We start from the raw sequence: 27,678 nt of genomic DNA on the forward strand, positions 1-27,678 counted from the left end.
AAAGTTTTCATTAACCTTTATTTCTGTGAGTGAGCGAAGGGCAGCAGAAAAAAAATGAGATAAATCAAATATATACTGCAGGTAGGTGACAACAAGAAACCGTCAAATACAGAAACTGAGTATTTCTTACCAGCTGTTGCAAAATGTTGAATAAAGGCCCTCAAGTTTAATTGAATAAAGCAGTGGTTTTCAAACAGTGTGTCTCCCTTCCCTTCTCTTCCCTCCCTCCTCGGATGCCCTCTTGCGTCTCTGCCTCCCAAAGGCTTGCACAGCTGTTTGTTGCAGCAGCCCTGGCTACAAGCTCCCCAGGCAAATGGTGTCTCTAGGGCTGGCTAGGGGGTGCTTCCCAGGCCCCTGTGGGGCAGTGTGAGGAGGCACCTCTCTTTGGGGGGAGGGCAGCTCAGAGAGCAGGGGCGGTAGCTGTGGCAGCTCAGAGGACTCCCAAGGAGAGGGGAGAGGAGGCTGAAGGAACAATCCACAAGGGGGGGTGTTTGGAAAAGGGTGAGAGGCTGCCAGCTCTGCAGGCAAGGGGGGACATAATTGGGCTTCTAAGGCTCAGAGAGCATTTCTCCCCAGGGCAGATGCAGAAAGAATGTAGTTGGTCAAGGGAGCCGTGGACTCAAAAATATTGAAAAACTCTGGCAACTGTTTGGTAGAAAAAAGAATGTTCATTACAATTACTCAGAACAATTTGCATCCTTGTCACATCAGAGGGAAAAATGGGGGGTTGGAGCATCATCTATCTAATTGTTTCATCTTTTTAAAAATAGATGGAAACCCAATCCCCAATCCTCTTGTTCAATGAACAGACTCCATCATTTTAACAGTAAGCACTCTTGCATATTAAATATTAAACTTTTTTTGAGGGAAAGGGGGGTGGGGAAGAGGATTACAAAAAAACTCCCAGAAGCCTGTTGACAAACAGATACCAGCTTCACACTGATTCTAAAATCTAGGAATTGCAATATGGGGATTGGGAACGGGAGATGTACTTCCTAGTTGCCAAGATTCTTCAGGAAGAAGCAATGTCCGTTGAACTGGTTTAAAACTGCTAAATAGAGCAAAGGGTTTTCTAAGTAACTCAAAGGAACTCCCACTTGCAATATTGAGATATGCTTCCTGGAGGGATATTTGTCAATCATGAATATCCATCCCTTAGCAGTGGTTGTTAGGAACATCCTATGGGTACATGGAGACTGGATGCATTCACAACAATCACCATTACACAATGCTTCTATATATAGTGCCAGCTTCTTCCCTTGGGAAGTGTTTGTTAAAAAAATTCACAGACTCGCCCATGGTAAGTATAGCATTGCTCGACAGCCTTTAGCTATTAACCAGCCCCGTGATGCTTTCTTCTGCTTCTTATATCTTGGAACATTGCAGTAGTTTCAATAATCTTCCACCGAAGATGTGGTGAAAAACTAGTATGTTCTTTTCTGAGATGAAACAGATGCAATTGCCCCCCATCAACTTCAGGGAACTTTTGATATGCAATCAGAGATCATCAAAACATTGGGCACATTAACAGCAAGCAAACAAACAAGTGCATTGGCTAATTACTCTCTGTGTTCGTTTGTTTTTAAAAAAGAGAGATTTCAAAACAACTTAGGTATGAACTCCACTGCAATCTGTACAGTCAAAAAGGTAAAGGGACCCCTGACCATTAGGTCCAGTCGTGGCCGACTCTGGGGTTGCGGCGCTCATCTCGCTTTATTGGCCGAGGGAGCCGGCGTGCAGCTTCCGGGTCATGTGGCCAACATGACTAAGCCGCTTCTGGTGAACCAGAGCAGTGCACAGAAACACTGTTTACCTTCCTGCTGGAGTGGTACCTATTTATCTACTTGCACTTCGACGTGCTTTCGAACTGCTAGGTTGGCAGGAGCAGGGACCGAGCAACGGGAGCTCACCCCGTCGCGGGGATTTGAACCGCCGACCTTCTGATCGGCAAGTCCTAGGCTCTGTGGTTTAACCCACAGCGTCACCCGCGTCCCATAATCTGTAGTTACATCCATGCAAAAAGGGAGGGAAGTAGAAAAGGCCTTATGTGCACCTGATGTCGGAGTCATGAGGGCAGGAGAAAGTCTGCTGGCTACATTCAGGAGCTTGGGAGGAAGTTTTGTGTCCTAACTAGGAGGAGGAGATGTCCTCCCCCCCCCCCCCCAACAACAACAAATGAAAGGAGTTTAAGCTTCCCTTCTCTCTGTGAACAGTGCATAATTTTCCTCAGCAGCAAGCAAGGCTGGAGACAGAGAACAGCTCTTTTTAGAGAGTTGAAATTACGTTGGTTTGCATGCCATGCTGAGCCATAGTTTGTTACAAACAACGGCTTAATCGTCAATGTGCACAACATGGCTGGACATGTCATGCAAACCCAGTGCTCTGATTGTTCCAAACACAACATGAGTGAAAAGCAAGAAATAAACCCAGAATAAATATTGGCTTTACCCCCTTCTGTTTCACGGCTCGTGGTTTTAGGGATGGGCCACAGCTCAGTAGCAAAGCATCTTACTTTGCACACAGAAAGTCCCAGGTCCAATCAGCAATAATCGCGCCTCGGATTAACCTCATTGGCTACGATACTGTCACTGCGCAAAACTAGAAGGTCCCAGGTCCAATGACCGGCATCTGCAGGAAGAGCTGGGAATGTCCCGTTGAAACTCTGGAGAGCCAGAGCTTAAGGCACCACAGGTCTGAAACAGCTTCCTATGAAGCACAGTCCTTGTTTGCGCAACACAAGCCATGCTATGGCTTATTTATGGTAGCTGCTGGGGTCTGCGATGAAGCCACGGTTTAAAACAAACTGTGGCTTAGCGTGACAATGCAAACTAGTTCCTTGGAACAGGAATTACAGCTCATGGACAAGCCTGCACTCCCCTCTTTTGCATCTGGTAAATGTTACGCTATGAAATAAAAAAAAGAACAGAGGCAAGAGCAGGAAAAGAAATATATATCAAAACAGTGATTCGTCCATTAAACATCCCCAGAATGTATTCAAGTTTAAATAATCCCCAGTGGAAGCTTTCTTACGAATCTGCCTTTCTTCTCAACGACATTTAACAGACACAAGCCTGAATTCAAGCAATGAACTAGTCAAGGAACTGTATATATCAGGCAGGCAGGCAATATGTATTCCACTGTCCCACACAGCCAATTCATATGACACACTGTACTGAATCTGATAAGATTTCACCACACACGGAACCAGCGGAGCAATTATTCTGGTCTTTGCTTTTGTGGTGAGAGGTTGCACTGAAAATTAACTGGAATTATATACCTCCAACTCAGCAGGGACTAGTACACAGACGATGCATCATTATAAAACACACACACAAGGTAAATGAAAGAAAGCAAACAATTCTCCTGCCCGAATGAAAAAACCCTTTCACGCACCCTTGTATATGCTAAAAGTAGAAAAATATTTTCCTCAAAAATTCAAGGCACATGCAACGTCAGATCATTAACAAAAATACTTTTCTCCCTGCCCAAACAACCTCATTCCACAAATTGAAGAAGAGCAACGTGAAAAAGGTTGCTTTTGGATTCACCTGCCATCTTGAAAACAGAAGCTTGGTTTATTTGCTGAACAGAAGGACAATGTAACTTTAAGAGTGGTAGACATAAGCATGTTCACAGCATTGTGTTCTGTTGTGGAGCCCACATCCCCTGATTTTCAGCGTGTAATGGCTAAGAAGTCGCAACTTTTAACTAAGCTCATGTCTTCAGTCCCCAAGTAGGGAACAATTGTGTAGACGGTCCTCAGAACTCTTCAGTGAAGGCACTTTGAAATTTCCAAAATCCTTGCAGAATCTGGGTCCCCCATAATTTTACAGAAAGGTACACCCCCCAAAAAAGCAATTAAGCACCCAGTATAGGCTCTGGACAGTTTAAGGCTTGTTTTCCGTAGGGGGAAAAGCAGGAACAGGAGTGGGGTTTCATCTTTGTCTTCTGAGTGAAGGCTTTAAATTATGGCATCGTGTTCGTCACTAGAAAAAAGAAGACAACATTAAGTATTAAATTTACACTGAGGAAGCATCACTCCATATATTGTGTGTAGCAGACCTTCTTAGTATACGGCTTACTTGTGGTGTTCTGGCTTTTCGGTTTTCATTGTTTTTATTTTGTAAAATTATTATTTTATTTTTTTTCAATTTTTCAAACAAACATCCAATACAAATATCCTATTTGGCTTCCCTCCCCAAGGAGGTTCCTTCGGTTATAATTTTCTTTCGTGGTTCCTTCGGTTATAATTTTCTTACTGCATCTCCTCAATAGTCCAATTTTCATTTATTCCCTCACTATTTCTTAGTCAATAGTTTTAACTATGAGTTTTAAGATGATCCTATTTGTACACAATAATTTTCCAAACAGTTTACACAATCCCCCCGTTCTTTATTAAAAGTTGTTTCTTCCTGGTTTCCGATTCTTCCAGCGAGTTTCTGACATTTCAGAACAGTCCATTAGTTTCATCTGCTACTCTTCCTTGGTGGGAATGTTTTCCATTGTTTTTAACTGGTTTCAGTGTAAGCTGATTACACTGTGACTAAAAATGTCATAAACAGAATAGACTCAAGTTACCTGGGGTATCTGTGACATGTAAGCGTGAAGTCTTTTTTATGACAGTCTTTCTCAATGCAGTGCTTGCCAGATGTTTCAGCCTAGAACACCCATCAGCCTCAGGTGATGTAGTTGTAGCCCAAAACATCTGGAGGGAACCCCCTTGGGGAAGGCCACCTTATGGGTTCGAGCCACAGCCCATGGTGAGTGACCACTGTTGAGCAGTGTGCACTGTACAGTTGGACCCAAGCCTTATTCTCTAGCATTTTCACTTAAAAAGATCCAGTAGCAGGGAATCCCAGAGGTTTACCACTAATTATGTGATCTGGTATAAGGCAGCTGCTCATGTTTCTGAAGCCAAGACAGCTAGAGATAATGCTGCAGTGTGAAGTGAAAAAGCAGGAAATCACTGACCGATCAACGATGCTCAAGCCTGTAGGAAGGGAAGGGACTACCAACAGAGATTGAACCCAATTAATGGGTTCCCTCTCTTATAAAATTGGGTGGGGAAGGGGAGAGCAGCAGAATATGCCCCCTGCGACACAGTACTGTGTACAGCCTTGTTGCTGGTGTCCCCACCAAGGTCTCCTTGGTTGGTGCCAACCCATGACAGGGCCTTTTTAGTGGTAGCTCCCTGCTTGTGGAATGTGCTCCCTAGCAAGGTGAGTCTGTCTTCATCATTATTAACCTTCAGGAGGAATCTGAATTTCAGTTTACCCAGGCATTTGGCAGCAGAAAAACACCGTCCCTGGCAAGTGGATGGAAGAATGTTTATAACTTATTTTAGAATGTTTTTGCTTTGTTTTCTTTTTCGATAGTTTGTCTGTCTGATGCCCTGGGTTCCTTAGAGAGGAAGGTCGCGATATAAATTCAATAAATAAATACTGCCATGTGTGGTTCTTCCCTCTGTCCACATACCCTCCCCAATCCTTGGAATTTTCCTACTTAATATGGGGGCAGAAGTAGCGGACACATGAGGGATTTTTATGCATTACTTTTAAAAAATGGAGGGGGGGGGGATGACGGAGCCAGCTACGTTAACAAGGAAAATGTGTTAAGGATATATACATGCGCAAGAGTGTCAGAAAGATCTTGCACACACATGTACAAATGTGCATGAATGCCCTGGCAAAACACAGCTTGATCACTACAGCACATCAAAGCTAAGTGCAAGGAAACCTCTGGATGGTCGAGATTAGATGGACCCCCCCCCCCCACTGAAGCCTGCCTTGGGCTGAGCATTCCATGCATAAATGGGAGTCTGGAACTGCAAATAAACAAATGCAAAGATAAAACACGCTGAGCTCGCTGAGAAGGAATGGCAATGTCCGGCATGCCAATTCCTCTTCTTTTGTCCTAAAGATAGTTGACTTTGGAGCAAAGGTCCAATCCTCCCCCCAGAAGAACGAGGAGGAGGTGCGCCCGGAACATGGCTTTGCACATTTTGAAACAAGTGGAATAATGCACCTAGGCATCTAAAGGTGTGGGGAATAGTTAGCCCTCCAGAGGTTGCTGAACTTCCCACCATCCCTGGCAGTATACCTGAAGGAGCGTCTCCACCCCCATCGTTCTGCCCGGACGCTGAGGTCCAGCACCGAGGGCCTTCTGGCAGTTCCTTCGTTGCGAGATGCAAAGCTACAGGGAACCAGGCAGAGGGCCTTCTCGGTAGTGGCGCCGGCCCTGTGGAACGCCCTCCCATCAGATGTCAAAGAGAGAAACAACTACCTAACATTTAGAAGACATCAGGGAAGTTTTTAATGTGTGACATTTTAATGTATTTTTCATCTTTGTTGGAAGCCGCCCAGAGTGGCTGGGGAAACTCAGCCAGATGGGCGGGGTACAAATAATAAATTATTATTATTATGCTTGCTAAGCCTGATGGGAGTTGCAGTTCAGAAACACCTGGACATAAGGTGAACTTGTTGGTCATCGAGTATGTCATAGATCAGGCTTCCTCAAACTCAGCCCTCCAGATGTTTCTGGCCTACAACTCCCATGATCCCTAGCTAGCAGGACCTCTGGTCAGGGATGATGGGAATTGTAGTCTCAAAACATCTGGAAGGCTGAGTTTGAGGAAGCCTGTCATAGATGACCCTTGGGTCCCTTCCAACTCTTATAATTCTATGGCATCCTGTTCTCTGTGGCCAAACAGATGTATGGGGCAAACTTGCCAGCAGGACACAAGTGCAGAAGTACTCTTTTGTGTGGTTTCCAGCAAACTGGTATTCAGAAGTATGTAGCCTCTGACCAAAGAGGCTGAGTATAGCTACCATGGCTATATTATTATTACTATTACTACTACTATTATTATTCTGATTGGGTTACACCGACCATTCTGGGCGGCTTCCAACAATATATGAAAAACGTCATGAAACATCAACCCTTAAAAATTTCCCTGAACAGGTCTTCTAAAACTCAAATAGTTTCCTATCTCATTGACAACTGATGGCAGAGTGTTCCTACAGGGTGGGTGCCGAGAAGACCCTCGGAGCTGGACCTCAGTGTCTGGGCTGAATGATGGGGGTGAAGATGCTCCTTCAGGTATACTGGGCCGAGGCCGTTTAGGGCTTTAAAGGTCAGCACCAACACTTTGAATTGTGCTTGGAAATGTACTGGGAGCCAGTGTAGATCCTTTAGGACCTGCGTTATATGGTCCTGGCGGCTGCTCCCAGTCACTAGTCTGGCCTCCAAGAACTTATGCAAGAAGAAGAAGAAGAAGAAGAGTTTGGATTTGATACCCCGCCTTTCACTCCCTTTAAGGAGTCTCAAAGCGGCTAACATTCTCCTTTCCCTTCCTCCCCCACAACAAACACTCTGTGAGGTGAGTGGGGCTGAGAGACTTCAAAGAAGTGTGACTGGCCCAAGGTCACCCAGCAGCTCTGGAGGGCCGAAAGTTCCCCACATCCAATCTAAAGAGCTCACCAACACTCTCCTCAACGTTCAGAGTCCGACAGCACTGCTGAGGAGTTTAGTTTTGTTCAAGGGCTAACGCAAGAAGCAATTCTGAAGCAAGACGGGACTACGTGCACATTCATAAGGTGGGGTTTTTTTACGAACAGCAGGGAGGGACGGAAGTTTATCGCTGATAAGCAGCAGAAGCTAAGAGGGCAGCAAGGTGGCTGAGGGAGTTCAAAAGAGGGGATGTCACAGAGAGCCTGGCCTCCCGATGTAGATTTAAATCAAAGGAAGCCATCAAACGAAATAAAACGAAGCAAGCAAGCAAACAAACAAACAAAAAAGGGCTTTCATGGTTAGACAGGAGAACAAAGGAATGTGGCGTTCGTGCTGGTCTTGCCTAGAACAGGGACAAAAACTGCAGCATGGATGAAAACACAGGCAGGCATTTGGGCCACTAGAGCACTTGTTCCTGCGCTGCATTAAATGTGCGAAGATTGTGAGCCTAGTCCAAGGGGACACCAGGAGGGTGAATCTGCAGTCAGAGGCAGTATAATGCCATTTTTGGGGCCCAGGAGTTCTGCAAAAATGTCGCAGGAGGATACTAGCACAGCACTGCCAGGGCACACGCAATGGGCTGCGTTCAACTAACTACAATTCGGAGTAGACCCACGGACCTTAATGAACCTTGAGCCATGCCCATTAACTCCAGTGGGTCTACTCTGAGTAGGAGCAGCACTGGATACCACACCTTACGCTTTGGATGCTCACTGGAGCCACAAAGGCTATGAATGCAGAGTGTTGCCTTGCACCGTGCCAGACAATTTAGATCCATTTAGATCCGTTCGTGGGCTCCCCAAGGTTTCATACATGGAGGTGGCCAGGGATCGAACCTGAGGCCTCTTAAGTTTGTTTGTTTTGTTGGAAACTATTAGTCACAAAAAAGTAAACTCAAAGCGACTTACAACACAACACAAAAATTAAAACCAACATAATCTAGGTCAGCAAAGAAACACTCCACCGACCGCTACATACATGGTTCGGTACTGGACGCCCCGTTTCGCGTGGTACGTCCTGCATCCGATGTAGCCAACCGCAAGAAGTCCCAGCGTCAAGACAATGCCGCCGATGAAGCTGCCTGCGCTGAACCCTGAGGATGAGACTTGAGCCGCTGCACCTTTGGGAGTGACTGAAAGAAGACACACAACCAACCGACATGCTTATTATGCAGGGTGTATTCCCCAGTTTTATGCCCCAGAATGCTGGGCCAGAGTCATGCCATACACTTATGGCACCAGGGCACCATTTCACACCGTCATGGCTTCCCCCAAAGGATTCTGGGAAGTGTAGTTTGTGAAGCATGCTGGGAGTTGTTAGGGAGACCCCTTACAGAGCAACAAGTCCCATAATTCCCTGTGAAGAGAGATGGTCTGTTGAACTATTCTAGGAATCTCAACCAAAATACCCTCCTTTTAAGATAGTCCTGCCGATTGGAGCAACGGAGAACAAGTCTTGGTCCTCTTTGGTGTGATGGTACTTCAGGTATTTGGAGGGTGCTATCATGTTTTTAATGTCTGATGCTGTACTGTTTTTAATATTCAGTTGGAAGTCACCCAGAGTGGCTGGGGAAACCCAGCCAGATGGGCGGGGTATAAATAATAAATTATTATTATTATTATTATCGTCCCAAGCTCCACCCTGGTCCTCATCTTCTCCAGTCTAAACATGCTGCTCCTTCAACCCCACTCATAAAGGAAGGGTAAAGGGACCCCTGACAGTTAAGTCCAGTTGCAGACAACTCTAGGGTTGCGGTGCTCATCTTGCTTTACAGGCTGAGGGAGCTGGTGTTTGTCCGCAGACAGCTTCTGGGTCATGTGGCCAGCATGACTAAGCCGCTTCTGGCAAACCAGGGCAGCGCACGGAAACACCGTTTACCTTCCTGCTGGAGCAGTACCTATTTATTTACTTGCACTTTGACGTGTTTTTGAACTGCTAGGTTGGCAGGAGCAGAGACCGAGGAACGGGACCTCACCCCGTCGCGGGGATTCGAACTGCTGACCTTCTGATCGGCAAGCCCTAGGCTCTGTGGTTTAGACCACAGCGCCACCCGCGTCCCTTCAACCCCCCTCATAAGACCACTTTTATATAGCATCTTCACTGCCTTCCTATAAGCCTGTTCAGATTTGCCTGTATCATTCTTAAAGTGTGGCATCCAGAACCAATTACAGTACACACGACAATGTCTGATCAGTGCAGAATGAAGTCTATCGGTTCGCATGACTTCTTTTACTGCAGTCAGATCACACCACTGACTGGCTACAGTCCCAAGAGCTTTATGACATGTCTTCACCCCTGCTTTTAATCTCGTCTTTATCTTTTTTCCACCCCCTCTTTTTCTGAGGGGCTTAAAACTGATGAGCTCCTCGGAAGGCGGCCCGAATGAATCTTCGTACCTTATTTCTCACAATCAACTCTCAACTTGGCCCTGCGTACCTGAAAGAGCGTCTCCACCCCCATCGTTCAACCTGGACACTGAGGTTCAGCTCCGAGGGCCTTCTGGCGGTTCCCGGGGTTACAGGGAACCAGGCAGAAGGCCTTCTTGGTAGTGGCACCCACCTGTGGCCATCAGATGTCAAGGAAATAAACAACTATCTGACTTTTAGAAGACATCTGAAGGCAGCCCTGTTTAGGGAAGTTTTTAATGTTTGATGTTTTATCATGTTTTTATATATGCTTGAAGCTACTCAGAGTGGCTGGCGTAACCCAGTCAGGTGGGCGGAGTATACATAATAAAAATATTACTATTATGATGGATCAACTCCATGGAGGATAAGTCTACCAAGGGCTACTAGTTTTCAGGATCTTTTCCTTTCCTACTGGGCGGTAGCTGCAGATCAACACATACCTGTCGCAGAAGCAGAAGGCAAAGTAGCCTTGGAAGTCGCTGTGGTCACATTAGGAGACACAGGTTTCACTGGGGTGGGCTTTGCACTTGTTTTATTTTCAGGGTGGGCACTGGTGCTTACGTTGGTGTCGACTGTGGCGGCAGGAGCAGTTGGGGTCGTTGCGTTTGTCACATTGTGGGCAGGAGTGGTAGTGTTCGGTTTAAGAACACCTGCGGACATGGCAAAACAGTAGGTTTTTTTTTCTTTTTTCTAAGTTATTATTATTATTATTATTAATTTTTAGTAATACAGAAAAAGAAAAAGAAATGCATCCTATTGGTGCAAAGACATACAAAAATAAGGCTACTATTTACATATAAAAAATCCTTCCCACCCCCTTATCTTCCCACCACCACACCCTTTGACCCCCCTCCACAACATCTCGACTTCCTTATCTTACACATTCAATACCATCATTGCATTTTTTAAATTTTAAATTTTGATCTCATTATGACATTCCTAATTAATAATTTCTACTTTACTCCTTTAATATCAGCATATCAACATATTCTTGAACAGTGTTTGTCCATGTATTCTTCAAAACACTGCCATTCTAGTCTGAGTTTTTGGTTTGTCTGTTTTCTTATGTATGCAGTTAGCTTTGCCATTTCTATAACTTGACTTAATTTGTATAGCCAGTCTTCTTTTGTGGGTATTACTTCGCTCTTCCATTTACTGGCATATAGTATCCTGGCGGTGACTGTAGCATGTAAGAAAATTTCTTTCTTTTTCTGCGGTATGTCTTTTCCCAATAATCCTAATAAATATGCCTCTGGTTTCTTTTGTAAGTACAGTGGTACCTCGGGTTACAGACACTTCAGGTTACAGACTCTAACCCAGAAATAGTACCTCGGGTTAAGAACTTTGCTTCAGGATGAGAACAGAAATAGTGTGGCGGCCGCGCGAGTCCCCATTAGCTAAGGTGGTACCTCAGGTTAAGAATAGTTTCAGGTTAAGAACGGACCTCCAGAACGAATTAAGTTCTTAACCTGAGGTACCACTGTATGTTTTAAACATTTTTTTGAGTTCTTCATGAATCATACCCCAGTAGGTCTTGGTTTTTTCGCAGTTCCACCAAATATGGAACAATATTCCTTCCATTTTTCCACATTTCCAGCATAAATTAGATTTCTGGCAAAACAGTAGTTTTATGACTACCCCGTAGCCAATGTTAAAAAGAGACTGCATGGGACTCGATTTAAGCAATAATTCATTATTTTTTTAATTCTGCAGGAATTTATTATTATTTATTCAATTTGTCTACTGCCCTACAGGGGGGCCAACTTGAATAAAATATTGGGGGGAGCGGAGCTGCATAACTGGTCACATGACATGATGCACACACACACCATTTGAATACAGAACAATTGTGCTGGCTGGAGCTGATGGGATCCAATAGACTGATCCAGCATAATAATGTTGTGTTTTTAGAGACTGCACTCCACATTTTCACGATGACCTTCCCCAATCTCACCCCCCATGGCGTTTTGCATATCAAACTGTTGATTACCAGTTACAGATAAGTGTTGATTACCGCTTAGCAAGGACTCAATGAAGATAAAGCATCAGATGTCAACCAGAACTTGTGAAACGGCATTCCTTGTTTTAACCTTGGGGAGCCAAGCTGAGCCTTTGGGAAGGAGACCCACAAACACCTCCCCCACCCCTTTCTGCTGCAGCTGAATTTTCATCAGTGGGAAGAAGACGGATTGCATCAATGCTCCAAGAGCAGGGAATCAAATTCACATCAAGTATGCATTCCTTAGTGATGTGTTTTGAATAGCAGGTAGAAAATAGCACAGCAGCTTGAACAAAGGTATGCACTGCCTGTTACACTAAAAAGCAGAGCCTTGGTGAATGTTGATTGATTCCTGGCAATTATCCACATTTTGGAAGGCTACTGAGAAAATTCAGTGGATTCTCAGGAATTTCCAAGTATCTTTTGCCGACCCTCAAATTTCTTAATTTTTTCTATTATTTACATCAGAGGTGGGGAACCTCAGACATGGAACTCAAGACTCTATCTGACCGTTAGAAATAGCCTATTGTACAAATGAAAAACAAAACAAAACATTTGTTGCCCCCCTGGCGTGTGACCACCGGGTTTGTTAAGGGCTCATGACCCCTGATGCCAAACACCACAAATACTGAATTAGATTTTAATTGTTTTGGTTAAGTTTTCTGTCAAGATGGCTTCTGTTTGTATGTTCTTTGCTGTATTTCAGATAATGTACCTTTAAATTTCCTGTTACAGATGGGTAGCCGTGTTGGTCTGCCATAGTCGAAATAAAAAAATTCCTTCCTGTAGCACCTTAAAGACCAACTAAGTTAGTTCTTGGTATAAGCTTTCGTGTGCATGTATCTGAAGAAGTGTGCATGCACACGAAAGCTTATACCAAGAACTAACTTAGTTGGTCTTTAAGGTGCTACAGGAAGGAATTTTTTTATTTAAATTTCCTGTAATTCTATGTGATTCACCGCACCTGTTGAGAGCCATTTTAATGCCACTCGGGTTTTGCCAACAGCATCAGCTTACTACACTTTTTAGTGATAGCTGATCCATGGCCATTTAATGTACCTTTGGGGACAATTAATTTGGTATGTATTTATTATTGGTTAACACGAAGGCCTGACATTTCTTTCACTGGTTTTCATTTCATATTATGAAATGCAAAGGTTTGCATTTCATATTATTGCTAGGTGATGAAGATTTACCATTGAAACAGTTCATGATCCTGGAAGAACTGTACTGTCTACTGCTGTGCTCGGAGCACCCTATTGCAACGTCTGGAGCACCCATCATCTCACATTTGTAGGATAGTGACTGTGGAAAGGCATTCTGCCTCCATTTCAGTGATCTTTGACAGTGACTTACTCTTCCTACCATTCCTGTTCATGGAACGTTTATTTGATTCTTATTCGTTTGTGACTCCATGCACATATTATATGTCTTCTGTTTGTGAATTTTAGCGTTATAAAAATATTGTCAGTATCTTATTAGCCGATGTGTTGCTTGCTGTTGTTCAGTGTGTTCTGTTTTGCAACACAAGGGACTTTCTTTGGTGCCTAACAACACAAGCCTGAACAAATTATTGCATGCCAAGCCGACCAGAGTTCAGTATAGTGGTACCTCTGGTAAGAACTTAATTTGTTCTGGAGGTCTGTTCTTAACCTGAAACTGTTCTTAACCTGAAGCACCACTTTAGCTAATGGGGCCTCCCACTGCCACACAATTTCTCTTCTCATCCTGAAGCAAAGTTCTTAACCTGAGTTACTATTTCTGGGTTAGCGGAGTCTGTAACCTGAAGCATCTGTAACCCGAGGTACCACTGTAGCCACGTTTTAGTGAGGGGGAAAGGCCTGTTTTCAAACGAGAAGCTAACAGGCCTGTTGCAGAAACTGCTCTGACTCATTTTGCAGCAAACCTTTAAAAAGGAAGCACTTCAGCACCCTGCAAGCTGAGGTTTCTCAAGTGAAACTGCACACATCCTCAAACAAGTCTCATCCCATCTATCGCTCACGTTGTACAAGAGTGCGCTTAATGACACCCCCCCCCCCCGAATGCAAAAGACAGTGTTAATGAAGGCTTGCTAGCCATCGGGCTCTTCCACTGATGTACTCACCTTGCAGCAATTAGGAAGCGTTGTTCCTTTGCAAGGCATGCGTGAAATATAGGAACACATCAGATACATGGGGCAGACATAGAAAGCAAAACCCTCCAGAAAAAGAATGGCCTTCACTAAACATCGAAATGTGCTCTCTTTTTTTGGGGGGGGGGGTCAATACGTGCTTTATTTCACGCAGCACTTTCAATGCTTGTGAGTACGTTTCTGAGCACAATTCAAAGTGTTGGAGCTGAACTTTAAAGCCCTAAACGGCTTCGGTTCAGTATATCTGAAGGAGCGTCTCCACCCCCATCGTTCTACCCGGATACTGAGGTCCAGCGCCGAGGGCCTTCTGGCGGTTCCCTCACTGCGAGAAGCCAAGTTACAGGGAAGCAGGCAGAGGGCCTTCTCGGTAGTGGCACCCGCCCTGTGGAATGCCCTCTCAATAGATGTCAAAGAGAAGAACAACTACCAGACTTTTAGAAGACATCTGAAGGCAGCCCTCTTTAGGGAAGCTTTTAATGTTTGATGTATTACAGTATTTATAATTTTTTGGGAAGCCGCCCAGAGTGGCTGGGGAAGCCCAACCAGATGGGCGGGGTATAAATAATAAATTATTATTATTATTATTATTATTATTATTTTTTTTTTTTTTTTTTTCCCCGTAACGAGTCACACTGCTTGGTCAATACAACAGGTCAATGTAGATGCTTGAAGCTCCTCAAATAGGTGTGAGAACATTTCACAGATAGGTGGAGAGCATCGATGAGCCTATCACAGGGAATGTTTGTTTTTGTGCATAGGGAAGGAAGTGGAACCACAATTTCTGCCCCTCCCTCACTACTTTTATTTATTTTATTTATATCCCAGCTTTTCTCCAAAGAGCACAAAGGTGGTTTACATTGTTCTCCCCCTTGATCAGTTAACTCCCCAAACAACCCTGTGAGGGCAGTTGGGCTGAGAGACACTGACTGGCCAAAAGTCGTCCAATGAACTTCATGGCTGAATGGGGATTTGAACCCGGGTCTCCCAGGTCCGAGTCTGACATCTGAACCACTACACCACACTGGGTCTCCAAAACAGATGTGCCAGAAATGCAGTTTGAACCCAACCCTCCATCCGGAGACCTGAACACCCAGCTCCATGATGGGAAGGCTTCTATCTGCCTTGAGTCTGGTGAAGTTATCCATTCAGCCCTCGTGACACATTCAGAGCAACTCGTAAAAGAGCCTGAGCATGTACAGAGTGCTTGTGTGTAGGCTCTGTTTGTACAATTAGGGAATTTGCAGAGTCAAGCATCCCCAGTTGCACTGAGGTTCCTTCACAGGTTAAGGCTGCCTCTTGCTTCCCTCTTGGAACATGTGCAAAGTTCTGAGATAAAAATATCAACATTTAGCGTGTGCGCGCGCACACACACCGCCTTGAGGAATGGGGCTGTGGGTAAAATTAAGCTCAATAATTTTCAATTGCCAAGCTCGTTTTGCAAATACAACGCTTGAACCTCAATCACGTAATAAAATATCAAGGTTTACAAGAGCAGCAAAATTAATCCAAACCAGACTTAAGCAACAACACCGAAGACAAAAGTAGCATCAGAGCATTCAAAAAGGAGGGAGGACAAATAATAGAATATAGAAAAGAAAGCGTTTCACAAATAAAAGGCAACTTTTGCTTTTTGCCAGTGAAAGGCATAGGAAAGATGACTTGCGCCACATCTTGCCTTAACTCGCACATGGCAACGTGCCCAGCTGTGGTTTCTCCAAAGCAGGTAATTAATCTATGATGAAACATTGAAAAGCTGGGTTGTTGTTTTGAGTTAGGGGGGGTCCCCTCCCCCCTTTTCATTTTTTTGGCCCCCGGTACCTTTGTTCTAGGTCCAAAAACAGAAACTGGAGCTAGATGTTTGGAACCAACAACTCCAAAATAAATGTTTCTCAAAAGTCAGCAGAATAATTAAAAACGAACCAACCAATCAACCAACCCTACAACTTTAGATCAGGGTCATGGATTTGAGCTCCCCATTGACAGAAATTTTCCTGCATTACAGGGGGTTGGACTAGATGATCCTGATATTCACTTCTAACGCTATGATTCATGGGCGTCGGGTGAGAAAGAAAATAACTTTTAAAAAGTTCTTCTGAATAACAATAAGGTCGTTGGAGTGCCACGTGTGGATTTCATTGGGTGCTGGGCACATAGGGAACTCAGTTACTCTTAACTTGTATGTATTTGGGCTTTAGATACAGGAATGCATATCATTAGATCGTTTTCAATGTTCTTAATGTTTATATTTTTAATTGCATTATTTTATTATGCTTTCGGTTTGCCGCCTTGGGCTCCTTTGGAAGGCAGGATACGACAGGATAGGATAGGATAGAATAAGATAAATAAATAAATACAGCTTAAAATACAACTGCGGATGTCACTCCAGAATATAACAACACACCATTATTTCAGGCATGCACTTTAAACCATCATGGCTTCCTCCAAAGGGTTCTGGGAGATGTAGTTTGTGAGGGGTGCTGAGAGTTAAGAGACCCCCCATCCCCCGAGCTGCGATTCCCAGAGTGGTTTAATATCAATCTCAGAGCAAACTCTGGGAACTGTAGCCCTGTGAGCCAGATACCTGCATCCCAAGGCTCTTGGCCATAGGGTTGCTCCCTAAATGGAATAGCTTGCACGGGTGCTTTATTGGAATTGCAACCTGAAGACTCTCAGCCAAATAATAATAATAAATCTGACCTGCCCAATGTGTGAAAAGTATATCAGTCATTCCTGAGCAGCAACTCCAACAAGGATGTCCTTGACATCTTCAACACCATCCCTCTTTCCCAATGCCAGTTACGCAATTTCTCAGAACAGAGAGGCAACCCCCCTGCCACAAGCCGTTTGGATAAGCAAATCATTTGCCTTGGATTTGGGGGCCACAGATGCAAGTGCTTTCATCTTAGTAAAGCAGAAGGGGAAAAAAAGATTAAGTAGAGACCTACTTGTTATTGAACTTGAATGGGGAGCTGCGGAGGTCACGTTCGGTCCTGCAGCAGTCACTGAAACAAACACACATAACATAGTGATAAATACATTTGCATTATTTTACCTTTCAAGTCTGAGAGGTGGGCAGAACCCATCCACCTATCAAAGTTGCCTGCTAGAGGTGGGGGAAGCTAGGATTCAAAGTGTTGGTGCTGACCTTTAAAGCCCTAAATGGCCTTGGTCCAGTATACCTGAAGGAGCGTCTCCACCCCCATTGTTCTGCCCGGACACTGAGGTCCAGCGCCGAGGGCCTTCTGGTGGTTACCTCCCTGCGAGAAGCGAGGTTACAGGGAACCAGGCAGAGGGCCTTCTCGGTAGTGGCACCCACCCTTTGGAACACCCTCCCATCAGACGTCAAGGAAATAAACAACTATCTGACTTTTAGAAGACATCTAATGTCTTAGAGGGATGCGGGTGGCACTGTGGGTTAAACCACAGAGCCTAGGACTTGCTGATCAGAAGGTCAGCGGTTCGAATCCCCGTTATGGGGTGAGTTCCCATTGCTCGGTCCCTGCTCCTGCCAACCTAGCAGTTCGAAAGCACGTCAAAGTGCAAGTAGATAAATGGGTACCGCTCTGGCGGGAAGGTAAACGGCATTTCCGTGCGCTGCTCTGGTTCGCCAGAAGCGGCTTAGTCATGCTGAACCTAATGAAGCGGCTGAGTCATGCTGGACACGACTGGACCTAATGGTCAGGGGTACCTTTACCTTTACCTATGTATGAAGGAAGCCCTGTTTAGGGAAGTTCTTAATGGTTGATGTTTTATCGTGTTTTTGATATTCTGTTGGGAGCTGTTGGGGTAATGGCCGGCAGGCAAGGAGGGCGACCAGGCAAATGACATCGTGCATGCCAGCCCTTCTCTCTGGTCTGCGTGCCACTCCTGAAATCCATCATTCTTCTTCCCCGATGAGATTCTGTGACTCATGTCCAGAGATACTGAGCACACGTTAACAGAGAAACAACATCAGCAGAATCCAGGCCTGAGGTGTGAGCACTAAGCTAGTTTATTTATATATACAAATCAGGACAAAGGAGAACATGGCTCCTCTCCTTCTTGCTCTCAGAGAGAAGAAGGAAACAAAAGCAATACAGAACGGAACTTCCATTCACAAGACTCCGACAATCAGTGCTGGACTGTAAAGCACAGACATGTAATTAAAACAATCCCACACATCTGCACAGCGGAGGAATGGAATGCCAACAGGAGCTGCCCAGAATGGCTGGGGAGGCCCGGCCTGATTGGGGGGGGGGGTATAAGTAATAAAATTTTATTATCATCATCATCATCATCATCAGATCTAGGTTGCGAGCTGTATCCACATGTAGATCTAGGTTGCCAGCTGTATCCACATCCTCGGCCCTGATCTTGCTCAACCCCATGCTAAACACAAGAATCTTGCAACTACAAGTACTATGGTGAAAGGCTCATAAAGCTTGGGATATTCACGACAATTTCCAGGAGCTTGGATTTGGCAACGTTAACACTACGAACCAAACCAGTCCAAAAAAAACATCTTTACGCCTCCAGCCTAGGTCTTAACGCGCTGAGATTTTGTACATACACTGAAACAGAATGTCCACTGTGTCATATGTAATGTCTTGTGACAATTAAGTTATCGTGTGATGGGATCTGTCTTGCCTATGAAGAGGAGTTTCTCTGGAAATGTATGCTCGATGAATATCCTGTTTGAAAGGCCTTTCACCAGAGCAATGAAATCTTACACAAACTTAATTGCGAGAAGATCCCATTGACCCCGGTGGGATCTATCTGGGGCTACGTTGAGTGTGGCCCAGTTCAGACATCACATCATTTATCATGCTTTATCGGAAAAAGCTTTGCGTCTTTGTGCTTTCTCCCCATTAACCACGGGCCCCACACTTTCTTTTGAGAAGATATTGTGGTTTGCTGAACTGTTGTCAGTGACATCCGAATCAGGAAACGGATCAGATTTAGATTTCTTACCCTTGTTGGGGATGGGGAACCTGTGGCCTTCCAGAGGTTGTTCTGGACTACAACTCCCATCTTCCTTGACTACTGGCTGTGCTGGCTGGTGCTGATAGGACTCCAGCCACCTCTGCAGGAGGTCTACCTGTTCCCCACCCCCAACTAAAACCACCGTTTCCCTGTTTGGTTGCCACTGGAAACGCTGCTTGAACAAACCACAATATCCTCCCTAAAGCCAGGAACACAAGGGGAAGGGCGGAGCACATAGACATTTCACCCCCAGTACAGTGGTGCCTCGCAAGACAAAAAGAATCCGTTCCGCGAGTCTCTTCTTCTTGCGGTTTTTTCCGTCTTGCGAAGCAAGCCCATTAGCGGCTTAGCGGATCAGCTGATAAGCGGCTTAGCGGATCAGCTGTTAAGCGGCTTAGCGGATCAGCTGTTAAGCGGCTTAGCGGCTTAGGATCAGCTGATAAGCGGCTTAGCGGCTTGGGGAAAGGGGGGGGGAAGGAAAAAAACCCCGCAGGAACTCGCAAGACATTTTCGTCTTGCGAAGCAAGCCCATAGGAAATTCGTTTTGCGAAGCACCTCCAAAACGGAAAACCCTTTCGTCTAGCGGGTTTTCCGTCTTGCGAGACATTCGTCTTGCGGGGCACCACTGTATCTCTCTCCCAATGCTTTTAGGAACAGACGGCAAGGAAGGGGTGCCTGGGCAACCTCCAGAGATCAGCTTTGGGATAAACACGGCAGCATGCAGATCTGTACGTAGGCAGTCTGTTCTCCTGGACTCCTTGCTAAGAGCTTCTGCAACCCATGCTAGGTTTGCGGTAAGCGGATTGTCATGCCCTGCCCCCAAAAAACGACTAAGCAGAAAAAAGGAAGAGATGCAGATTAGATAAAGGTTATATGCAGAGCTTGTATAAGGAGAGAGGGCAAAATACTGCAGTTAGGAACCGGCACTCTGCTAAACACAGATTCCTATGCTGGCTAGGCCACTGGAAAAGCAACAGCATCCCTCTTCTCTATGCCAGGAGAGGGGAACATGCTGTTTTCCCCCAAAGAAGTTGGTAAAAATAAAGAAATGAGGGTTTTTTTTGGGGGGTAAGTCAGAGAAAAGAGCGAAATGAGAAAACCTGGTCACCTTTTGTAAGGTATATGAAGCAGAAAACTGCCCCCTCACTGCCAAGATTTTAAAAAATGAGACATGTCATCATGTGTTTAGATGTGTATATGTTAGAGTTGCCATATTTCAAAAAGTGAACATCTGCACACAAAGGGTGTTGAGCTATTTTTAAGGAATTTTGCCAAAATCTACGCTTCCAACGTGTGTGTGTGTGTGTGTGTACGCAAACGCACACATATATGTGCTCTATGGGGAGCTGGCTTCAGGCACCAGCGCCATTGCCAAACCAACTCTGTGTTGCAAAGGTGTCTGCAAACATGACACAAAGGCTGGCAACATCAGCTCTGTCATGTGACAACCCCTTGCAGAAAACTGCAGTGCTTGGAGACACAAAGTCAAGTTGTGTGTGTATAGCAGTGACCAGAGGACGAATGACCGCCGGGAGGAACGCAGAGAGAAGAAACACCATGGCGCATCTGCAGCAGCACAACTGGATGCCTTCATCTTCCCCGGATGTAACAAAACATGTATCTCCTGCATTGCACCAAACTCTCCAATAGTTTGACTTTACCCCCAAAGGCACACTCCTCCATTGTCTCCCGAAACAGATGGGTGCCATCATATACATATGAGAATGGGATGATACTATAAATTAGAAAGGGTTGCAGCCTAAATTATAAAAGTGATTTGCTTATAGTGATGTGTTTATTTATACCAATTCTTAAATGATAAAGTTAGAACTGTGACCAGTTTCATATGATATTTGAATTTTATAAGTGCATGTATATTAGTATCTATTTGTATGTTTATGACAACACAAAATAAAAAAAGTAAACAGAAATTAGGAATGCTGGCTTTCTCGACAAGAGGTTCAGTGGCGTTAATCATTCTGATGATTCATTCAACTGGTACTTTCCCAAACACAGAAATTACACCTGTTGATTTTCTCCACCTGTTAAAGGTACAAAAAGCCTGCCCTCCTTTTTACATTCTGAAGTGTCTGTGGACACTAGGAATCTGGGGCACCGTCTTGTTTCCATACCCACAGAATAAGCTGCATGTCTTGCCCTCATGATGTCTGTGTCTATATTTTGGAGATGTGGCGAGGGTTCAAGGGTCCAACTTATGCCTCAGGGCACAGTGAAATTGCAGGCAGTTATGCTCCATATCTAACCCACCCTTTTCAAATACCTCTAAGAATCTCCAGGCATTTTTGGTAATACTTGTGGCATGCAGAAAATCTCTCCCCCACCCCATCACTTTCCCCCTTGCTCCCCCCTCCCCACTCAGGAATCTCCAAAATTAAAATTGCTCTCCTGGCTTTTAGCCCTCCTTCTAAGGTATAATGTGCATTTTCCCCCCTTAAAGAAAACTTTACCTAGGTACCTGGGACACCTGTGAAATGACTGTAGGGTGGCCCAGAGACAAGCTAAGCAGGTGCCACTCACCCTACCACTGCAAAATCACCTTGGGAGAAGCTGCAAGGTTTAAAGCAGGCATAGGCAAACCTGGCCCTCCAGATGTTTTGGGAGTACAATTCTCATAATTCCCGACCACTGGTCCTGTTAGCTAGGGATGATGGGAGTTGTAGTCCCAAAATTTCTGGAGGGCTGAGTTTGCCTACACCTGGTTTAAAGCAAAAAGGGGACAAAGCTTAATTTCAAAATACAGTGGAACCTCAGTTTTTGAGCATCTCAGAAGCCGAATGTTTTGGAAGCCAACCGCCAAAAACCCGGAAGTAATTGCTTCCGTTTTCGAATGTGCCCTGAAAGTCGAACGGATTCCACTGCAAGTTTTTCTCTTTTTTCTCAATGGATTTTGCCGACTGCCCATTGCTCCTCGGTTTTCGAATGTTTCACAAGTTGAACGGCCTTCCAGAACAGATTACGTTCGAAAACCAAGTTTCCACTGTAGTGTTTTCGGAAGAGGAGAGGGAGCAAGTTACACCCTGGGAAAACTGGTTTTAAGAGGGGTTTAAAAATGCAATGAACAATGTTTTCCAATATAATCTGCAGTGTAAATCTTCCATTTCCTCCTAAGGCTGTTTGCTGCAATTGTTTCCCCTACTGCTATTCTAATGCTTTCTATGCCTATGTGGTGAGCAAGACCACCTGGCAATGCTACCCAAGTCGATTTGGCTACCTGCTGTTGTTTCTGAGCACAGACAAAACCAGTTCAGAGCACTATTAATACTTCCGGCACTGGCTGCATGAGAGATCCTACTCAATCAGGGATCATTATTCTCCCCTACCAGTCAAGGATACCCATGCAGAGTGAGAGCCGTGCTTCCTAAAGAGGCAAACTTTTCCGTTTTCCTTTGCAGCAATTCGGGGAGTTACCCAAAGGGATGCCTTTCTTACACTGACGAAAAAAATCACGAGATATCCCCCTTTGGCTCAGCCCTACTAACAATGTTTCTGCAGTTCAATGAAGTGGTGAAAGTATGATTTTTATCAGTGCTTCTCAAGCTATCTGATGTGCTGGAGTGGGATTTCCCCCACCCAGTGGGCCAGGAACCAGTACCAAATTTGGTCCTTGAAGCATCCCACCCAACCTGTAGTGAAGACATTGCGGACCAGCACTGGTCCATGGATGACACTGTTTCACAATATGTAAGAATAGCCACACTGATGGATCTGTTGGTTCCTACACAGATGCTGCACTCTGGCACACAAGCTTGAGAAAGATTGTTGGAACAGCAAACTAAAATACACGGGGAGGGTGGAAAAGGAGTAGAAAGACAGAGGGAAGTATATCAGGAGCCAAGCATAACACTGGATGCATCATTGTGGTTTTTAAAAGTTCTAGCAAAAACTTGCAAGCTGTGTTTAAATTGTCTGTTTACCTCTTGTCAAAAACCTGCAAATCCCCAAACCTTTTCAAAGCTACTTGACTTTTCTGGTAGATGTTACAGGAAATGCAACCACATAAAATGGCTGATGCACATCCTTTGCGTTCTGTCTACTTCACCTCGTTTACCTTGTGTCACGATGTTCTGCACTTGCCTGCATATAAGGCTCACATTATTATCTGCTCATTTTGGGGGTGGAGAAGATACAACAGGCCACATTGTCCCCAGTGAGATGAGTTCCACTAGACATCACCTAGACTTGCAGTGGCCATTTACAACCCACTTCAGGCTGGGCCTTGAGACGAGCTCAAAGGGTCATAAATTCTTTTTAGCTACAGGAAGGCAAGCTATGTTTATTACTAGCAAGTTCCCCCCCTTTTCACAAATGAATCCTGAGTCAGTGTTAGAAATTCAGATATAAAAACTAGGCGCCAAATGGCTCCTTCAACCAGGTTTGCTGTCGCCAAAACAGAATGCCTAGTTGCCATTTTGGGGCCAGACGGCTCGGAAGTTGTATTTTTCAATAGGACTTTTTGGTTCCTGTAATTAATTCCGATTGTGCAGATAAACTATCACTGTTAGAATTCTACAGGATGTGTTGCTACTCCAGATTCAAGGAGGCACGTACCTCCAGATGGTAAATGCCAGGCACTATCCTGACACTCAGCTATCTTCACTTGGTTGCAAATGGCCAATATGCAAAATGCGCCTGGCAAATTTCAAAAGCTGCCTGAGATGCTACATCTATTTCAGAGCAACTGTGCTAAGTCCCTCAGCTGCTAGATATTTCACAGCACATTAAATTTAGCACAGTTCCCTTCAGGCTTCTCAAGGGTCAAGGAAGACTGATTTACAACCCAGAAAGAGATAATGTAATCTTGAACTATCTTCTTAGCCAATGTTTTCTACCTAGGTCTTTTCCAAGGTCAGGCCAGCTGTTCCATCAGCTCTATCTGTGTGGGGCTGATTCATCCGAGTCTTATATAGCAGCAAGATCACTGAAATCATCCAGAGGAACTATGTTAGTTGCCCCCAGTGTTTCAGAAACCCATTTGGCTTCAACCACAAGTTGAGCGTTTAGCGCCACTGGTTCCATGCTGTGGAACACCTTTGCAGCACACACCTGTCAGGCACCCCTACCTTTTGATTTTCAGGCATCTCTTCAAGACTTTTTTTTTTTAATGTCAACAGGTCAATTCAGCGGCTTAAACTTTCAAGAGGAACCAGCCATTTTTATGCATATCCTGCATTGCTTTTAATGCTTTAATTGTGTCTCTTTTGAAGGGTTTTTGGAGAGGAGGAGTACAGTGGTACCTCTGATTACGTACTTAATTCGTTCCGGAGGTCCATTCTTAACCTGAAGCACCACTTTAGCTAATGGGGCCTCCCGCTGCCGCCACACAATTTCTGTTCTCATCCTGAAGCAAAGTTCTTAACCCAAGGTACTATTTCTAGGTTAGCGGAGTCTGTAACCTGAAGCGTATGTAACCCAAGGTACCACTGTACCTGTGGTAGGGGGCATGTCATGCTCCTTCTGGGGTAGCTTGCCCAGCCTTGTTCCCCTACCCTGCACTCAGCTCTCACCTGTGGCTCACAGAAGCTGTTGGCGTGCAAGGGAGGCCACACCTCAGAAATGGCTTTGACTGGCTAGCTAAACGAGGTGAGGGGTAGCCGACTGGTCTCAAAGCCTTGGTGAGGGACTTCCCCTGCATGCAAAGAGAGGCTCTGGTGAAATGAGCTGACAAGACCAATAGTGGCCCCAAGAAGGTGGTTTATGCACTTGCTGTAGAGGGAAGTGAGGGCCAGGTGTGGCTCATCAACCTGGGAAGGCAGCCCATCCAGGAGAAGGAAAACCTTGATCCTCAACCTCTGCTGCCTTGCGAGGTATCTTTGGGAGAAGAAAAGGCCAAGGAGTAAACCCTATGCAAATCTGGAGTATAGAGTCCCTAAGATGGTTGGAGGGTGCCTTGTACGCCTCTTTCTAGCAACTCCTGCAGCCAAGCTGGTACCGAACTTATTGCTCTGCTTTCCTTTGGACCACATCAGTGAGGCCAAGAGAGGGGTCTTGCCATCTGGGCAGCCCAGAAACTCCATGCACACTGCCCAGGCTTGTGCCCCAGAGAGGTCCCTTCAGTGCTGCTAATGCAGCCGTTTAATTTCACCCCCGGAGGCGCACTCCACTCTCTCTCGAGACAGATGGATGCCAACACTCTCTCTTGTAATTTTTGTTGTATACGGGCCAGATATATGAGGAGCAGTCTCTAAACGGTTTTTTATACATCAACAGACTCTTCTACCCTCAAGACACTAATCTGGTGACCAAATGACCCAATGTCCTTGTGGATACTCAGACTTGTTGGCACCATCAGTCTAAAGACACGAAGGCAGTGGACTGTTGCCTTCTTCCTCCAATGCAAGTGAGAGTGCAACACAGAACTGTGTTCTCATGTTATGCTAAATTTAAACCATGGTACACTGCAACATGTATGACCTGCAGCAAAACCAAGGTTTGGTAGCCCCCTCCATCCTCTTCTGCATCTGGGAGAAGGACTTTGAAAAACAAACTTTTGGTTTTGCCCAAACCAGGAACCATGGTTAACAATACCTATGCCTCGTTAAAGGAAGCCAGCAGCGCAATCTATGGTTTAAAGTTGGTTTAACAATTAACAGCAGTCAGTTTCAAAACAAGACCACTTTAAACCATAGCTTATGAAGCTGGATTCTTTAAATCAGGCATAGGCAAACTCGGCCCTCCAGATGTTTTGGGACTACAACTCCCACCATCCCTAGCTAACAGGACCAGTGGTCAGGGATGATGGGAGTTGTAGTCCCAAAACATCTTTAGGGCCAGGTTTGCCTATGCCTGCTTTAAACTAATCATGGCCGGTGTTAATCATGGATGAAGCAGGAAGCCATGGTTGACCAAAAGAAAAAGTAGAGCTTTCTACATAAATAATGCTAATACTAATTACTGCCCCTAAAAGTAGACCTTGTCATTAAGATTTAGTAGGTCAAGCTAGCCTTTGGCAACCTGGTGCCCTTCAAGTCCAGATGTTTTCAATCACAGCTCTCATCGGCCAGGCTGTGCTGGAGGAGCCTGATGGAAGTTGTAGTTAGAAACATCTGGAGGGCACTAGGTGGGCGAAAGCTGCTCTAGAAAGCAACACTTGCCCTTTGTTGGCAAATAAATGAGAGAACAGAGTTTTGATTGGTGAGATTCTTATCTTAGCAAACCCGTCTTAATATCTGCAGCCTTACTTGGAAGGGTTTACTTCCAAGCCAATGTTTTGCCTCAGCATGTCAGTCTATTGTTTACATGCTCTGGCCTTTGCTATGATTTCGCACAGATTGGGAAGTGCTTGCAGTTTACACTTCATCCCCCAAGAGCCTCTAAAGGACTAGAAATGAAACGACCCTCTTTCTTTTGGTAGCAACAAGACCACGTTGTTTGTTACTCACGGAACTGCAATAAAGCCACACAGACGCAAAGAAACCTCAGTGACCTCAATCCTCCCTAAACCTATTTTCCAACAAGAAGCAAACTGCTTGCATGGTGGTAGGTCAATTTCTGGCTGCGTTCACACGAAGGTCCCTTTGCCGTGCAAGAAAGGATGTCGGTCGGGATGGAAGAAAGGCGTCCCAGTTCTATTTGCTCTGAAAACATGAAACAGCGTCTAAGACCCATTGCTCCATCTGTTCTGGCACTGTCTATTATGACAGGCAGGGATTTGGGGACCGTCCAGACCTGCTATTCCCTCCGTTTTTGTTTTGTTTTTTAAGCTGAGATTTGGTTTGGAACTGCGCTGGAACTGAACCGGGGACCTTCTCCGTGCAAAAATTAAAATAAAAGCACGTGCACTTCCTTTTCTGCGGCCGGCCGTGCAACCTCGACGGCGCGCACAACACACAAACACACACACGAAAGATACCCAGAGGTCTCCAAATAACTTTCACAGCTAAGAAAGCGGGAGCTTTTAAAAACTGGCGACCCCACTTCTTGAGCTGAGCCGACTCTGAGGCGGGAGGGGGGGGGGGAACATTACAAAAATCCGTGCAAGTTCCCGCTTGCAACAGAGAGGGAAATGAGCAAACCTCCTTCGGACGCATCCCTTTCCGAAAAGCAGAAGGCGTGGGAAGGCGCGCGCGCGCGCGCGAGGGGACCTGATCCGTGGAGAGGAGCAAAGGCAACTTTCCCTTTTTCTCTCGCTCGCGGCGGGGGGGGTCTTCCCCGCCCCCGCAGAAGAAGTAAAAAAGGCGACTTACCCGACAGGGCTACGAAGCAGACGGGCAGCAGCGCGGCCACCAGCAGCTTCTTCATGGCGGCCTCGTGGAGAGGGAAGAGAGAGCGAGGAGAACAAGGTCGACGAACAGGAGGCGATCGCAGGCGCTGCTCTCCGACCCCACGCGGCTCTGCTCCTGCCCCTGTTGCTGCTAGAAGCCGCGGGGCTCTCTTCCCACGTGACGGGTTAGGAGGAGGAGGCCGGGCGGCGGATGCGGGCCTGGGCGGGGAGCCCGGAGTGGCGCGCCATTGGCCTTTTGTCTCCGGCGCGCCCCGCCTGGAGAGGGAGAGCCTGGCCACTTGCAGCGCCGAGCGCGAGCAAGGGGGAGGGAATCGTAGCATTTGGGCGGGGCTACGAGGGTCATCTAGTCTAGCCTCCTCCACCCCGCGATGCTGGCATTTTTCGTCCGACGTGGGGATCGAACGCGCAACCCTCGGGAGGTTATGGA

The 27,678-nt window shown here is 45.6% G+C and overlaps 1 protein-coding gene across 1 annotated transcript; it reads right to left on the minus strand.

Moving 5' to 3' along the window:
• Nucleotides 1–27,571, minus strand: TMEM123 (transmembrane protein 123; the record flags this gene model as incomplete). Its single annotated transcript, XM_081002400.1, has 5 exons — nucleotides 1–3,986; nucleotides 8,488–8,641; nucleotides 10,358–10,567; nucleotides 16,993–17,049; nucleotides 27,214–27,571. 5 exons carry the CDS (start codon nucleotides 27,569–27,571, stop codon nucleotides 3,962–3,964), a joined length of 804 nt encoding a protein of 267 aa, XP_080858526.1. The 3' UTR covers nucleotides 1–3,961.
• Between the last annotated feature and the right edge of the window lie 107 nt (nucleotides 27,572–27,678).

This window comes from Podarcis pityusensis (assembly GCF_964106645.2).
Source record: "Podarcis pityusensis genome assembly, chromosome: 4".
NCBI classification, from domain to species: Eukaryota; Metazoa; Chordata; class Lepidosauria; order Squamata; family Lacertidae; genus Podarcis; species Podarcis pityusensis.